The sequence below is a fragment of the Anser anser genome (assembly GCF_964211835.1).
Source record: "Anser anser genome assembly, chromosome: 1".
Lineage (NCBI taxonomy): Eukaryota > Metazoa > Chordata > Aves > Anseriformes > Anatidae > Anser > Anser anser.
In genome coordinates, this window is record NC_139720.1 from 65,676,856 (window position 1) to 65,693,087 (window position 16,232).

At 35.0% G+C, this 16,232-nt stretch overlaps 1 protein-coding gene across 17 annotated transcripts in view; it reads left to right on the forward strand.

Annotated features, from left to right (window-relative positions):
- ERC1 (ELKS/RAB6-interacting/CAST family member 1) overlaps positions 1–16,232 on the forward strand; it is a 308,495-nt gene that overhangs the window by 155,251 nt on the left and 137,012 nt on the right. For all 17 annotated transcript variants that reach the window (XR_014578009.1, XR_014578010.1, XR_014578011.1 and 14 more), the window contains one exon: positions 7,250–7,385. Coding sequence is in view for 13 of the 17 variants with exons in the window: in XM_083819803.1 (XP_083675929.1) it covers positions 7,250–7,385 (136 nt within the window). In the remaining 4 variants the exon portion in view is untranslated. The remainder of the gene's footprint in view (positions 1–7,249; positions 7,386–16,232) is intronic.

Below are 16,232 nucleotides of genomic sequence, written 5' to 3' on the forward strand. Positions count from 1 at the left end.
TTGTAAACTGTGTTTTCAATAGCTGTGAGCTTTAAAGTATAAGATGTATTTTGATTCTTTAACGTGACCTATTTCAAAATAACAGGATAATATACAACCCTTATCCCACATTTATGAAAGCTTTTAGAAGAGGACTTTTCCTTATTGATAGCTTGTTTAATATATGATGTAAAATAAACATAAGCTACTCTAGCATAGTTTTTTAATGCTTTGCTTTTAGAATTTTATTCCCCCTACATTATATTTAATTTTTGTTTTTGTTTCAATGGCTGATTTTTACATTCCATTTTTTTATTATTATTGTGTGTATCAGGTATTATTCTAGCAGGAATGAAAAGATTGCATACTCTTATGAGAGAAAACAACTGCTCTGTTTTGATTTGTTTTCTTTTCTGGCTAGTGAGACTGCAGTTAAAAGAGATGTGTGTGATCTTAGATCACAAAAATACCCTCTGAAACCTCAATAAGATGCCATTCATAAGGAAGATTTTATTAGTGTTTAGAAAATACTTTTTTCAGCCAAATCGTGCAGGTCTCTTGAGCAGAGGGTGACTGGCTGTGTGTGATCCGTTCACAGGGTGGTTGGCTCATGATTTGGAGTTGAAGGTAAAAAGAACAGCACCTTTGGGAGTTCTTCCTACACTGCTAGGGCCAAATTCAACTAACTCAGCATGTAGCAGGGAGAAGGAATCCACACTGAGGCCTCATCAACCATTTTACAAATGTCATTTTTGGCTTTGCATCTGTTTGCTCAATTAACAAAAGCAGAAGAAAAAATACAACAAAACAAACTTATTTGTTGAACTACTGAATACTGGTTTTAAGGTCATAACAGGTCATAAGGTCTTAAAGCATTAGTATTTTCCTTAACAAAGGAGTACCCCTCTCATTATTTTACAGCTCTGTTTTAGGGTTCGCTCTGAGTTTGTACTTTTTAAGCTCTTAACTTCAATAAAAATTAAAGCATGCAAGGTTTAAGGTTAAAGGTAATTATAGAACTTGACGTTCAATTGATTAGACATTTAATCTCTGAAACCCGATTTCAAATTTATCATCAGTTATGAAATTATGGTATGTATTCATTATTTTCATCACAAAACTTACTTCCTACTAAGTAGATTTTGAGAGTTTAAATAGTTGGGAAGCTGCACTTTAGTTTTAAAAGAGTGGTGTGATTAGCTGTTGCGGATTATATCTACAACGATGGAAGTACAGATGAATGAAAACATGTAGTGCAACAGATGCTTAGCTAAAGCTTTTTGCTTCAGTCTTCTTTTTAGCATGTTGTATCTGGCCCTGTCTAAAAGTGAACATATGGCTTATTTAATTTGTTATGGACTTGTTGAACTAAAATGAAGGATCTCCTGTTAATCTCTGCTGTTAATCCCTCAGTTATAGCCAGTTCATTAAAGCACATTTTTCTTTTCTTCCAGTTGTTTTGAGAATACTAAGACAACACTTCACCACTGTTTGTGTGTAATTGGGCTGCTGCCTCCTGACTGGAGAATAGCCTCCTTTATTCTATGTTTTTGTTCAATCAAGAGACTGAAAGGAAAAAATATATTTTCTCTGAAATAGAATAGCTTGATAGTGCTTAGAGTATGCATTGGAGACACATGTGCTTCTCATCTTTAGTAAAATTTCTCTATTTGTTCTTGTATTTATTACATATCTTTCTTTAAATTCACTGACTGTTGATGCTACATCATTTCATGAGGAAAATTATTTCCATGTTTCTATAAATGTATGTTCCCTAGAGATCACTGAGAAATAACATTTCACAGTGGAAGCACCTGTAACATTCAGATTTAGTGTGTGTAATTTTGATTACATTTTTTAGTTTTCTGCTAGAATGAGTCAGAGAGGTTAGAACAATAAGATGAAGAGCAAACTTAAATACGTAATATATATTGTATTATTAATATGTATTATGTATTAATGCGTATTGTAATTATGCATTGTATGGAGAAATACGGAAGGTTGGTTGTGTTTGACAGTTGACACATTACCTCAGAGAAGCTTGGACCTGAGTTTGAAGGCCTTTAGTTACTCAGAGAAATAATGTTCAAAGGTAGCATGTTGGTGCTGTTATCTTTACTGCAGGCTGATAGAGTGATCTGGTTAGGACTTGCTTACATCTTCCCATGAAACATACTATATACCATTAATAACTTGTGCTATCTCACTTCTTGGAATGTGTTATCTATAAGCTTTATGTATTGCTTGCATGTCAGGTAATGGGTTTCTGTTAGAGATGGTTTTAAACAATATAAGGGTTTTAGACCATGTTTCTGATTATACAGAGTTTCTCTAACTTGTGCCTGATTTATATGCCACGTGCTTCACTTTCCCTATCTTCCCATCAGCTGTTTCTGGAAAAAAAAATTCGCTCTTTTTTTTTTTAATTTTTTTATTTTTTTAAGCTAGAGACACAGGTGAGATGAGTAGCTTGCTGACCACCAGAAAGCATCCATTGATAACATGCATATGATTCGTAACTTTGAGGAAGGAAGACAACCCGTGTAGAGTTGAGATCTTCATCTAGTATTTGACTTCCCTACCTACTGTTTCAGACACTGTTAGGCCCCTGTTGTGAAAATTTGGGGCAAGCTGGTTTCCCATAGCCTTCCTGGTGTTCATCCCTTGTCCCCTCCAGTGCTGATCTGAACACTCACTTTGTTTTAAAAACCAAAATTTCCTAGCTTCAGGAAATGAAGTCCACCCTCTCCATCTCTTAAAGCCACTGTGGGACTTCTTGACTCACATACAGCAGACCAGTTAAATTCTCAGGATCTGTTAATATTTTCATTGGCATGTGTTCGCTTGTCATATAAATGTCACAGAACAGCAAGAAACAGTGCAACAAAATGATGAGAGGTTGTTGAAGGAGACTCACAAGCAGAAGAAGTCATTGAATGCTGGAGTTAGCCAGCTGTGCGTCTGAACAAAAGCAGCTCATTGAAAGTATGTTGACTGGACTTTTATCTCAGACACGAAGTAGAATAGAGTTAATAATATTAGACCAAGCTGTCTGAAAACTGTAGTGAAATTATTGTTTCCTTTACTTTGTAAGTTAATGCACCTCTTTTTTAACAGTAGTATAACTGCTTTAGAAGCTGGGATTGTTGATAGTGCCCTACAAAGCAAAAGACCAGCCCCAGATAATGCTTAGGCTCTAAAAGAAGTCCAGACATACTAGCTTTCAGATAGATCTTCAGCAGTATGTTACTTCCCTGATCCTATTTTTTCATTAAGTAAGATAGGGAGCTTTGTTCGAGCTTTGGCAGCTTTGCTTTGACTGTCAATCAGATGTGCAGCTGTGGTGATGAGACTATGTGATGTGGTCAGTCCTGTTTCCTACATCACTTACGTAGCTTTCATTCATCATTTTCTTTTTCTTGAGGTTAAGCAATTAACCTTTCCAAATGCTGCCATTCTTCTCTGTGGTTAGGTGATCAACTACTTATAAGGTAAAGTGAGTTTTAAGCAACTAAAAGCTAAAACAACACCTTTTGAAAATATTTTTTTCTTATATTCCATGTTAAGTAGCATTTTTGGGAATAGTTCCTCCTTTCCTTCTATTATACTTTCCAAAACGTAAACATTTTTGTTTGTGCACCAAAACTATACACACACAAAAAAATCAAATAAAAAATCCCACACCTCAGCTATATCACTGTGCTTATGATCTTCATTCATTGCATACAGACATTTTACATTTTTTGCAGTGTTGATTTTATATATATATATACTGCACCAGTTTAATTACGTTGAGAAACAGTGTGCTTTAAAGCCAGTGAAGTTCCTCTGTCCATCAGGATTAGTAGCTGCAGCAACTGTGGACTGTCCTGTGGGTGGTGGTAATGCTACATCAATGAAGGCTCTAGCTAAACACAGTATTTCTGACATGGCTGACTGACAGTATGTCTACTTTTTAATGTAGAAATATTTTCCAAAAACCTAAGTAAGATGAATAAAACAGGCAATATCTTCTGGTGTGCATGAAATCAGTGTATTTTTTCCTAATACATGCATTCATTATTCAAAATACAGTATGTATATGCATTTTATTTTGAAGATAAGCTTCTGTAGTGGTTTTAATGCATTGTAAATATATACTTAGACTCGGATTAGTATAAAAGCAGTTGTGGTTTGGGTATATAACTGAAGGACAAAATTAAAACACAATTAGAAAATTCAAAATTAACTTCCACATACTTTCAGTTAATATCTTGTCACCTTCTGTTTCACAAGAAGAACATCTGAAATTATCCCAGAAAAGATAGCCAGATGATAACAACGTACAGTACATTAACATGTAGCATGAAAAATCCATACAAGGAAAGAATTAACAGCTATATATGTTGGTGTGCATAACAGTAAAAGATGATGAGATTAGTATTAAAATGCAAAAATATTCAATTTAGCATGGAATAATTTAATTTCATTAAAACCTTAATAAATAATAGGGCCTGTAAAGCAATTAATCGTATTGGAATTGAATCTTAAAGGAAAGAAAAATATTTCAAAGCACTTGCAGGTAGTAAAGTGAATTAAATCAGTCTTCTTTCCACTTTTCAGAAATATTTGATTCTCCATTGGTTTTCCATTGCTTAAATTATTCTCCCCATATAAAAAGTCTTCGAAAATGTGGAAACTTCTCATTTGAAAGTTTTTATTGTTTATTTTGAATATTTTAATTCATTTCCCATGGTGTTTAGGATAACAGCAATTCCTCATTGCTAGAAATTCAAAAATTTCATGAAGGAAAAGCATGGATATTGTGTTTTTGTTGTTGGTGGTGGTGGTTTTGTTTGTTTGTTTTCATATTAGAAGCCTGATTTTCATTCTACTTTGTTTTCTCTGATAGTATCCATTCTACCAGTACTTGGCAAGACATATAGCAAAAATGGAGAAAGATTCTAAGCATTGGAAAAGATTTTTTTTTCTTTTGAGTGCTAAATATTTTTAGGAGCCATACCTCAAAAAATGTCATTATCCAAAATTTTGGTCTAGCAATGCTACAACTACCCAGCAGTGAGATAAAGCTGTAGATACGTGTATCATTTGAGAGGTTCATTGCCCAACTTTTTGTTGCTTTTTGAAAAAGGAACATAGTGACAGTTGTATCCTGAACATAAATTCAAGTTTCCAAAGAATATGGCAATTATAAACATTACTATGAGTATTATAAGCACTAGGTAATTTCAAGACTACATCTTTTAAACTGCTTTAGGAAAGCTTGAATTTGTCTCAGAATATCTACCTAATTGTTAGGAAGACATTAATTTTGGTTCAGACATGAGAAGGTATACATAATAGCACAGATCCTTATAATTACGCCTTTCTTTGAAGTGCATATTTTGTTTGAAGACATTTTTGGACTGTGCAGGAGATGATCTTCCCTATACGTGTTTTGATCAGGGTTATAGCTTTATTAAAATTGTTTTCTCTTATCTAACCAGTAGATTACAGTAACAAATACCATTTTTGCAGCAGATGAATCCAGGTTTGCAAGTATATCAAAAATACTTATTTCCCTTACTTTTAATTTAGATGTTGAATAAGAATCCTTATGTGGAGCTGAATGTGTCAGGCTTGCATATTTTCATTTTCTGTGTTAACTTAGCTGTACTTTCTCTGTTTATTTTTTAGGACAGCTAGAGCCGTGTATTGTACAAGCTGAGCTGGTGCCAACATAATATTTCCAATAAGTTGTTTAATCACTGAGCAAGTCTTCTTTCAAACTGGGCAGTGCGCCCATTACCAGTGTGTAGCACTGGGTTAGAGCAACTTAACAATTACACTAGTAGTGTTTAAAAAGCATTCTGACTCAAATCAGCTGTAACTGTTGGAAAAGGTATTTAAGTATGCCAATAATTCTTTAACATCATCAGAAAGGGAGTTTCCTTTTTTCTTAGTCTCTGGAGGATGTCAGCACTTTTTCTCACTAATAGAAGTTTTTTTAGCATCAAGGAAAATTTGCTATCTTTGCAATTTTTCCATCTCCGGTTGCCTTACATTGCAAAAAGCAGAGCTCAGTGTTGAACCTACATTTTTTGTAAGAATTTAAAGCACTGACTAGCCATATGCCACATAATTTGAATATATATATATATTGCAGAGATACGTTCTCGATGATACTGTTGTTATGAGTTCTGGAGAAAATATTAAAGCAAAGTTGTTTGTGATCTGTTCTAAAAGTATTCTGAAATACAGAAGAAACATTCTTCCTTCTCTGTGTGGATAACATACCAGATAGGAAGCTAGTATATCATTCTGCTTTCTAAACAGTAAATTAAAGAGCTGTCTCTACTACTTGTATGATGTTTTGGGGAAATCTTGCAACCAAAGAATCTGTCTTTTATTCCAAAATCCAAACTCCAGATATAATTATGGAGAAAAGGGCTGAGGAAGCAAAGCTAGCCTGTGTTGTTTTGATTGGACTAAAAGTTTAAACTTAAGTTCCCTGTGGTCAGGAGGCTGAGATTAAAGGGTCTGTAATTAGATTCAATACTCCATGTGTCTTAATGCCCAGAAAGGCCAAACCCTGTCTGCAGGCAATGGTAGTTGCCAGTATCATCAAAAATAATTCATAGATGCAAGTGAAAAGGAAATTATCATGCTTTCTGAAATAGTTTGCTCTTACTTGCTCTTTCTTGATCCTTTCTGTAAAATGAAAGGATATGAAATTCCTCAAAATATTTAGTAAACAAGTAGAACTTGAGCTTGAAAAGAAATAGCTTTAATTCTGGAAACAGACTGCCTAGATCTCGTAGGTACTCTTCTATGTTCAAATCATGTTGCAGTATTTTTTCCTTTCAATCCTCCTATTATCCTTACATTAGATACAGTGGTAGCCAAAGCAAAATGGACTATTAGATGTGTGCATTTTTTTTTATATGCACGTGTGTATGAACAGAGAAAAGATTTCTGTGTAACCCATACCACATAGTCATAAGAAGACAAATGCATCTTTTGATTAATAGGTTATATACTATATAATCATTTTAAGGTTCTTGTTGCAGAACTTTCCACATTTAAGTTAATAGTAGTGAGTAAATTGAGGTGTTCTTTAGGTTGACTTAACAGTTGAGGGTAACGCTTGAGGATAAACTTGGTTTTTACAATGTGTGCAAACAAAGTCACCACATTTGAGGTACCACTTCTCGTCAGTACAACTCACAAGCGCTAGGCCTGACTGGAAGTGTACACTGGACTGCATTCTGAATGCTCTTCTCTTTTACAGGCAAGTTAAAGATCAAAATAAGAAGGTAGCAAATCTGAAGCACAAAGAGCAAGTAGAGAAGAAGAAGAGTGCACAGATGCTGGAGGAGGCCAGGAGACGGGAGGATAATCTTAACGACAGCTCCCAACAGCTTCAGGTAACATAAGAATTGAATAAAAGTAATATGGACAATCAACCTTAGCTACATCAACCCCAGATCTATTTTTGTAGCTGTTACGTACAAGTTTGTTATTCATTATTTAAAAGGACACGTCTATCCCAGAGCACTTCAAAGAAGCCTCTCCATTTTCTTCATAGCTTACTCCATCTTCAGAAAAAGAAAAAAAGGTTTCTAACTGTCAACTCAGTTATGAAGTGTATCATTGAAATAGTTTGATCGTTCTGACATTGAGCTTGGTGTGATGTTTCTTCCTTCACTGCTCTTCTAATAGCATTTTTCTTTAGCTATTTTGTGTGTTTTCCAAGCTGATACTACCTTATATTGGTGCCTCTTCTTCAGCAAATGAAAGATAACCAAGTAAATATTTTTATAGTAAATTGAAATTGTTGTGGGGTAACTGAAGGACCTTGTTTTCTGTGTTTACTCAGCCTTGCTTGACAACAAAACCCTACTCCATGAACTCTCAGTATGCTTACTAGACAGTTTGCATTATTTTTGAAGTCGTAACATGCTCCTGCCACACAGAATTAACTGGTTATCTCAAATATGTCTAGGCATATTGAAGTCACCAGTATGAAACCGAGTGAAATATTTTTCAGTCTGCTCTATGTTGGTATCAGCTCTGGATGGTTTATCAAACAGTTAAGTTTTCAAGTGTTCTCGTAGAAATGTTAAACTATTGCCATGAAATAAAATGAAGATCCCATGATGCCAAGAAATAATAAATATTTTGCCTGTGATTTCTTGAATTTACAAAAATAACTTTCTTATTGGTAAGTGAAAATAAACATGGAAATCATAATCTGGCCTTAAGATCTTTTAAAATTGTTTTCTAATTCCTTAGAGAGCAAGCCTTCTCATAGGTATTTTCGTTGTTATCCTAGATTAAATCCTGGTTCTTGTTACCAGCTATGTTTCTTACTACATGTACGCTAAAGACATAGAATAAATCCTAAGAGCTCACTAGCAGAGACAAATCCCCTCCTTAATTTAAACAGATACTTCTTTACTCTGTTCTGTGGAATTCCAGTGGGATGGTTTCAACTCTTCAAGAACTTCTGAAAGAACCGCAGAAACGTGTCCATGTGGAATGCTCTCAGATGCAACATTTTGTGGTTTTCCCCCTCAGTTCAAGTCCTACATGTGCAGTGCACTGAAATAGTTAAGTTCCAAGTGTATGAAAATGATTTCATAACTACAGACTTTTATAAAGGCTGGGATGTGGGTTTTCTACATCTGCTAATGGGTTTTGTGGCTGTAATGCTATGGCAATCCACAAGGCTCTTGTTATGTGGCAGCTTAAATTGAAATAACACAATCGTCCTTGTATTAGTGAAATGTCTTAAAATTTCTAAAAATAATCTAATATTTGTTTAGATTTCTAATCTGTATTTGTGGAAATGTATATTTTAAGTTTGAAAAGGGAAGTAGCACTTGACATCTGTCTTTCAACTATATGCATGTTGTATTTATCAGGTGATACTATTCCATAAGATTTTTTTTTTTTTTGATGTAGTACTTCCAGTTTCTAAAACGCAAGGCTTTCTGTACTGGCTTTTTCCCCCAACATTATTCTTTCCCTTTTCGTTTTTCTTTCTGTTACACGAATGGAATGCATTGAAAAAAAGCCTGAAATTTGTTCTCTCACAGCTCCTGTTAGCATATTAAAATTGCTCTTCTTTAGAACAATAAGTTACGTGTGTAGTTGTACAAACACATTACATAGAAATGGACAGACAATGATATTCGGGTTATTGGTAACTTTAAGTCCTGTTAAAATTAGTTAAGTTTTAAGACATGTTTCTGATACTTCAATGAGATTTTATAGCTTTGGTGACAGCAGTGATACAGCTTTTAACAGAAATTGTCATGTTAATGAACGACACTGCTTTGTATCAGAGTTGTTTAAGAATGCACACGTTCTTTGAATGTACTATCCAATTCTTTACTTGCAAAGTGTTTTAGTAGTAGAGATATCATAGATATAAAACCAGGAATAGCATAGTTAGCAGAAAATTACTGTAAATATTTCCTCTTTTTTAATATCAGTGTTAGAATAACCATCTTAAATCTAGAAACTAGACACATAAGAATTGTCTCTTTTGAGGAAGCCAAGTTTGATTTTTTTTTTCTTTTTCTCTAGTGTTATTTTGTTGCAGGTTGGAGGTCTAACAGGGAAGCTACAGTTGAGAACAAATATGTCAAAGTGTGTAATTTCATTATCTTTACCCTTTTACATTCAGGTTTCTCCAATCAGATATTTCTATACAGCATTATGCATTTTTTCCAATTTGCTTAGGCTGTGTTTTATTCTGCACTGGTGTCTTCAGTAGTTCTGCTGCTTTCTCTATAATCATATATAAGTATTTCTGAGATAAAAATAGATGTTAACAAATGCAAATTAGAATTTAAGATTGAAGTAACATGTGGTACTCAAAATTAAAATGAATAAGTTATCACGGTGTTAATATTACTTGACCTTCGCTGGTTCCTTTTCTGCTTTTGTGAACCTAATTGTCCCATTTGGGTGGGCTCAATTTTAAAGAGTCTTTCCCCATATTCAACATAAGGCTGAAGGGAATGCTTTCATTCACGGATGAAAAAGGTCTGTATGCTCTAATGAAAATATCAGGCTATGGTAAAATATGGAGTGTTTAATGACAAGTGACAGGTTCAATAAAAACTCCTTCCTTTAGAAGAGCCCTCTGCTTATAGCCTCCCTCTCTCAAGGATTTCAACATTTTGGTTTCCTGGAAGTAAAATTTACCCAGGACCACATTTCAATTTGTTAGTTATGGAGACCTGTCTTCTCTGAGGACTCTAAAGGGCACTGCCTTCTAATTGATTACAAAAAATTAAACCTGAGAGGAACATAGATTTTTTTTATGCAACCATTGTTGGCTTTGGGGTCAGGACACACAAGCACCAATTTCAGATAATTTTGGTCTTGGTGGTTTTGGCTGGAATTAATAATAAGACATTATGAAATGCTTAAAAATATATGATCTGCATGTTCTTTGGTTGACCGTCTGCAATCCAGTCAAATAAACACACTCCCAAGCACATAGTCCACTCCTCCTCTCTCTGTCCCTAACAGGCATGTGGTTTCTTTCTTCCTGAGTCCAGTAACAAAATGTTCGTTTATTCAGAAAGCTCTGATGATGGAAATTTGGTATTTTGGGGAGTGGGGGAAGAATGAAAACCATAATGTCTCAATTCTAGTGAGCTGGATAAATGAGTTTCCAAATTTGTCTTTTCCTCCTGGGTTCCCTTAAACCTCAGTTCTCCAGGGATCTGAGAGGTTAACGAGTGTCTGGTCTATAAACAGGATAAAAAAAGAGGCTCAAGGGCTGGTGTAGAAAATTTTTGCTTCAAGAAACTAAAGCTTGGCTATTGTGAAAAGGAAGTGATATGCTATCTTTTTGTAGAGAGGTAACATTTGCTGAAATTTCAAGATACTTGAATAGGAACTTGAAACTAATATTTGGAAGGTAGCATGTGTATTTTAATGTCCTATTCCTCCAGCATCTTCCAGAGTTTTCAGGAGGAATTTTCAGAATATTTTGTGGCTGGAGTTGTCTACTATTGTATCTATATTGCAGCAACTATCCAGCAATCCAGCAAATTGCTGATGATGAACTGCATATCCATAAGCTGTGTAAAATATATTTGGATGCTTTAATACGTAACTGTAATACTGCATAAATGTAGTAATTATTTTCTTTTTTTTACACACCCACATTTGGATAATTCAATACATAGTTCCTAATCCACAAATTATATGAAAAGAGGCAAATATGCACTGTTGTTTTTTTCCTTGTGATTATATGATTTTTCTATCTATTGAGTATTCAATAAGAAAAAATATCCTTGTAGTGGAAAGAACTGAATTTCAGTCTAAACAGATTCACAGTTTTTTGGGGGAACCTTTTTTTTCAGTTATGATTTTATCTGGATAAAATGGAAAGGTAATCAAATTACCTTCTCATCAATTGAACCTTCTGAATTCTTTACGTATCAGGAACTGTTTGTAGTGAGGCACCATAGCATGTACATACAGTCAGTAGAGAATTCAAAACTCTGAAAACCCAAGTGAAGCCCAATGCATTTGGTCTTAAATTACTGGAGAACTTCATCCTGACACGCTGTGATCAGATTTTGAGGGTAGATAGCTGAAGTGTTTTAGTCTGATCTGTTGATGGTAATATGGCATGATGAAGGATAAGATTGGTTTGTCTTCTTTCAACTATTAGTAAAGAGAGATCATGCTTCCCTAATTAATCAATGAACTTGCTTTTGGACAGTATATACAAAGCTACTGAAGAAACAGTTTAAACAGATTTAAAGAAAAGCTCTCCAAACTTGAAGTTCAAGATTTCCTCCATAACTTAGTAGGTATCATCAGCTTTGAAGCAAATTGGTTATGCTAGGTAAAATGGTGTTACATGTTTTTCTAGGATAAGTGAATTTCAAGTGCTGAGTTCCTGGCTAATTTCTCTTCCATATACACCGCCGACATATCAAATTCCAACCTAGCCTGCCAGCTAAGTGGAGTATACTTTCTTTATCCCTTGGATAGTACAGCTCAACATGTTAAGGCCCATGAAACTGTCAGATACTCAATTTCAGCCTTCTAGAAACCCATTTTTCGTGCCATCTTGCATCTACAGATTTTATTACAGAAAACAATCTGACCTACCAGACATGTATTTTCTCACTGAGCTCAGATCCACCTTTGTGAATTACTCAGATCAAAGTGTTCTTTCTCTTTCCATTCCTGTCCCAGTACTTTTTAGATGCCTTCTCAGAAAGAAGTCTGGGCCTTAGTGGATTCACTATTAGTGGGTAGTTCTCAGTATTGCCCAGCTTTGAAGGTGTCATTCTTGCCTGGGTCTGACCAGGTGTCATTATCACATACTCAGGTGGCTCTAATCTCATTAAATAGTATATTCAATTCTAGGTTATCCTTCTGTCCTCTAGAACAGAACCCCTAGCACGTAAAGCATGGAGAGAATGTGAGTTCCCTTTGCAATTCAATTTTTAAGAAATTCATAGGCATTTTTGAAGGGCTAACTTTTCTTGTTAGTCACTATATCATTCCATAGCTTACCACAAAGGATGGAACTTAACATTGTTTTGAGTTCTTTATAATAAAGCAAAACTGTGATTCTAAGTTCACACATAGTCTGAATGGGATTTGTACTGTCTGGCTTCCGGTATTACACAGAACTTTTGTTAATGAAAACACAGCAGATATGAACAAATACAGGATTTAAAGGACAATCATGCCTCATAAAAAACTTAATGGATGACTGTATGCAAATTATTTCCCCTTTTAGATTTGGGCTATGTAATGGTAGCCAGTAAGTAGTTTGGGGATCAATTGACCCTCCATCCCTTTTTCCGACACATTCTGTGACAGCTGGCTATGCATTAGAAAACTGAATATGCATATGCAGTAGTCACTTTAATATGCATCATGCTTCGTTAGTGATGTAACATTCCAGTAGTAATTTTAATTTCCATCAGCTTTTACAATATGTTACAGAAAATACAATGTTCCACAAACATTGCTTATTTGTAGGGTTGTAATTTTCAGCACACTGCAGTTGCTGTAGACACAAGCAAACATTTAACCCTGGCAGATGCCTGGAGAAAAACTAGGTCTCGTTCTTATCATGTCATAACTCTCTCTGTCAAGAGAGCTTTTCCTAACTTTCCTGGATGTCTGGGAGAAGTTCCAAAAATGATGACCTTTTAGCTAAGCTTGTCATGACTTAATGTGAGGGGAAGTTTCTATTTGGGAATTACTTTGAATTTTAGCCTTTTTCAGGAATTAAAAATTCATAATTAGGCATGCCTGGATTCCAATTGCATCAAAACAGTAGTGCACATAAAAATGAGCTTCTAGCTAAATGGGAAAATTCTATTTTCTCTTTTGAAGTCATGAAGCACAACTTTATTTCAAGGAAGATCATGAAGGCTTGCTAACATTGTCAGAAGGTAAACAGGAGAAGGTAGCAAAAATATCTTGATAAACAAAGAGGAATGAAGTCAAGTTCTGCAGCATCTGCTCAGATGAGGTCCCATTATTAGGAGTATTAGTACTATTCAACTCTTAGACTTTTACACACAGATCTGAAGGACTTTGCAAGACAGTAGGTCTTTATTTACTAAAAGGAAGCTCATCAAGACGACCTGTAATGCTCATTAAGCCTCAGGAGTATTTATCTGAGTCTGTTTATAATACTAGTTCTCCCAGTTTTCTATACAGAAGTCTGATATCTGTATTTCCAAATAACTGCATACAAACAGAGTATATGGTAGTGTGGGTGACCATTAAAAAGTGTAAATTTATCTATCCCATTTCTGAATTTTCTGATATTTCTGAGATTTGATGTTTTAGCATTCTTACAATGTGAGTTGTGAGCCATGAGCAAATTGTGGTGACAAGTTTTAGTCAAGTTCTAGGAAAAACATTTTTTTTCTGATGAATATTTACAAGGTCTGAATAACCTTGTTGTTGCTCTTGTGTGCAGTGTTGCATGTTGAAGCAACAACTGAAATAATATACTTTTGAACAGAAAAATGATTGTCTCAGGAATGTATTTCTCTGTTGCAATACAAATTGTTTGTGTTAAAGGAGGGAGATGTATGTTTTTCTTCCCAGTGAAATTTAATATACATTTTTGAATATCGGAATACATATATGGCCTTATTCTTAGATTTGCTATGGCAGTTCTTATAGAGACAGAATCTGTCATTTCTCTATAATAGACGTTTATGCCATTAAAGAATCGTTAAGGAATTGCCTTCTCCTGTATTTGACCAGATGAGAGCACTCCTTGCAGAGTACTTGTTACCGTAAAGTTTACAGAAACTAAGCCTGAGAACAGACTTGACATTTAGAATGGATCAGTGTCTCCCTGGACAGACACTTCACCATCTGCTCTGTCTGTTTTCACTTTACAGTTTAGTTTACCATACATTTATTATGTTCAGGCTAGACGTAACACACTGCCTTCATTTCTTTAAAAAAGATGAACCATGTTACTCTGTCTTCTCATATAATGTAAAAATGCTCTGCAGTTTTGAACAGACAGCTGGAAAAAAAGTCCTGAAAGTCACTACTTACAACTGGAATTAGGCAGTCTCCCAATTATTCCAATGTTTCCTTAACTGCAAATTGAGATTTGTAGTGAGAGAAAACTATTATAAGGCTTGAGAGTTTTTCACAGAGGAAAGAGGACTCCCTCCATCCTTACATTTCTCTGTGATCCATCAGGAATATTATTCTCCAGACACACTTTCGCCCAGTCCTTACTGCAGAAACATTAGGTGTCAGTGGAAGAAGAAACCTGTTATTTGTACTCTTGTTGCCTGTTTGGCAAAGAGCAGCATTGGTACCCTTTATGATATGCCAGAAACTAAGTACTGTGAAGACTGGACTGCTGAGTGTGTGCCAGTAACCTTAACCACTAGATGTTTTTTGCAAGGTTTTTTTTTTCCAAGATTAGTATCTGAGTTCAAACTCCTTTCCTAAAAACTGTCAGAGAGATTAATGTAACTGTTGACAACATGGTGTGGTTCCTGCGAGGAGGTCTCTCCTGAGAGCAGAAAACACTGAGGGCCAGATTTAAGCAAAACAATAGGAGTACATTCAAGGGGAAAAACAGCTCTCTTTTCACTTTGGTGTTTTATTTCATGAGCCTGAGAAATGGCAATAAATTTGCATTTTCCCTTTCTTTTCTTTTTCTTTTTTTTTTTCTTTCTTTCTCTGTTAGACTTTTTTTTTTACTTGCTGTGTTGAAAATCGTTTCTAACTCATTTCTGCCTGGGAATAGACATGTCCAATTGCTGCCACTCATTTCATAGTCTCGTTGCTGAGTAAAGTTGCTATTCTGCCTTTTACTTGGTTTGACCAACAGAAAAGGAATGGGGATAGGGTAATGCTGGGAACCTAAAAACAATGTTCATAATTTATTTTAAAATCATAATGATACACATGGATTATTTTTTAATATGATCTATACCTGTGGCAACAAATGCTTCGGCATTTCCTCTGATTGATTTCACATAGTAATAAACCTGATTCATTTCATTCTAATTCAGTATTATTTCTTAATCTTGCTTAACAAGGTGCCCAAATTGCTGTCATTCTTAAAATACTCTTTGTTTTCCTTCTAGAAACAAGCCTATTTTGCCTTTAATGAGCACTTTCCCTATTGAATTTTCCTCTTTAGTGAAATTTTACACACTCTTCATATGTATATGAACAACTGCTCTTACTGTGATGTGCAAATATTATCTGGCATTGAGGCTTAGGCTGCAAGTCATGTATTCGTAATTGACAGAAGGTTGTGAAATACTTAGCGTCAGTCCTTTCGGCTATTGAATTTTGAGATACAGTGGGATCTGAATACAGGTGGTGAGAAAAAAAACACACCTCTGTTTGTATCACTTAGTCTTTTACTGATGATTAAAGCATTATCTTCTTAATATTCTAGAAAATGTCTGTTCAGTTAAAATTTACCAGCAAATTCAGTTTAGGACATTGTGGTTTTTTCCCCGCAGAATCATTTCATAAGATCATTTAGGTTGGATAAGACCTATCAATTCTAACCATCAACCTAACACTACAAAGTCCACCACCTAAGCATGTCTCTAAGCTCCACATCCACACATCTCTTAAATACTTCCAGGAATGGCGACTCCACCACTTCTCTGGGCAGCTTTTTCTGTTGCCTAACAACCCTTTCTGTGAAAAGTTCTTCCTGATATTCAACCAAAACCTCCCCTGACACAGCTTGACATCACTTGTCA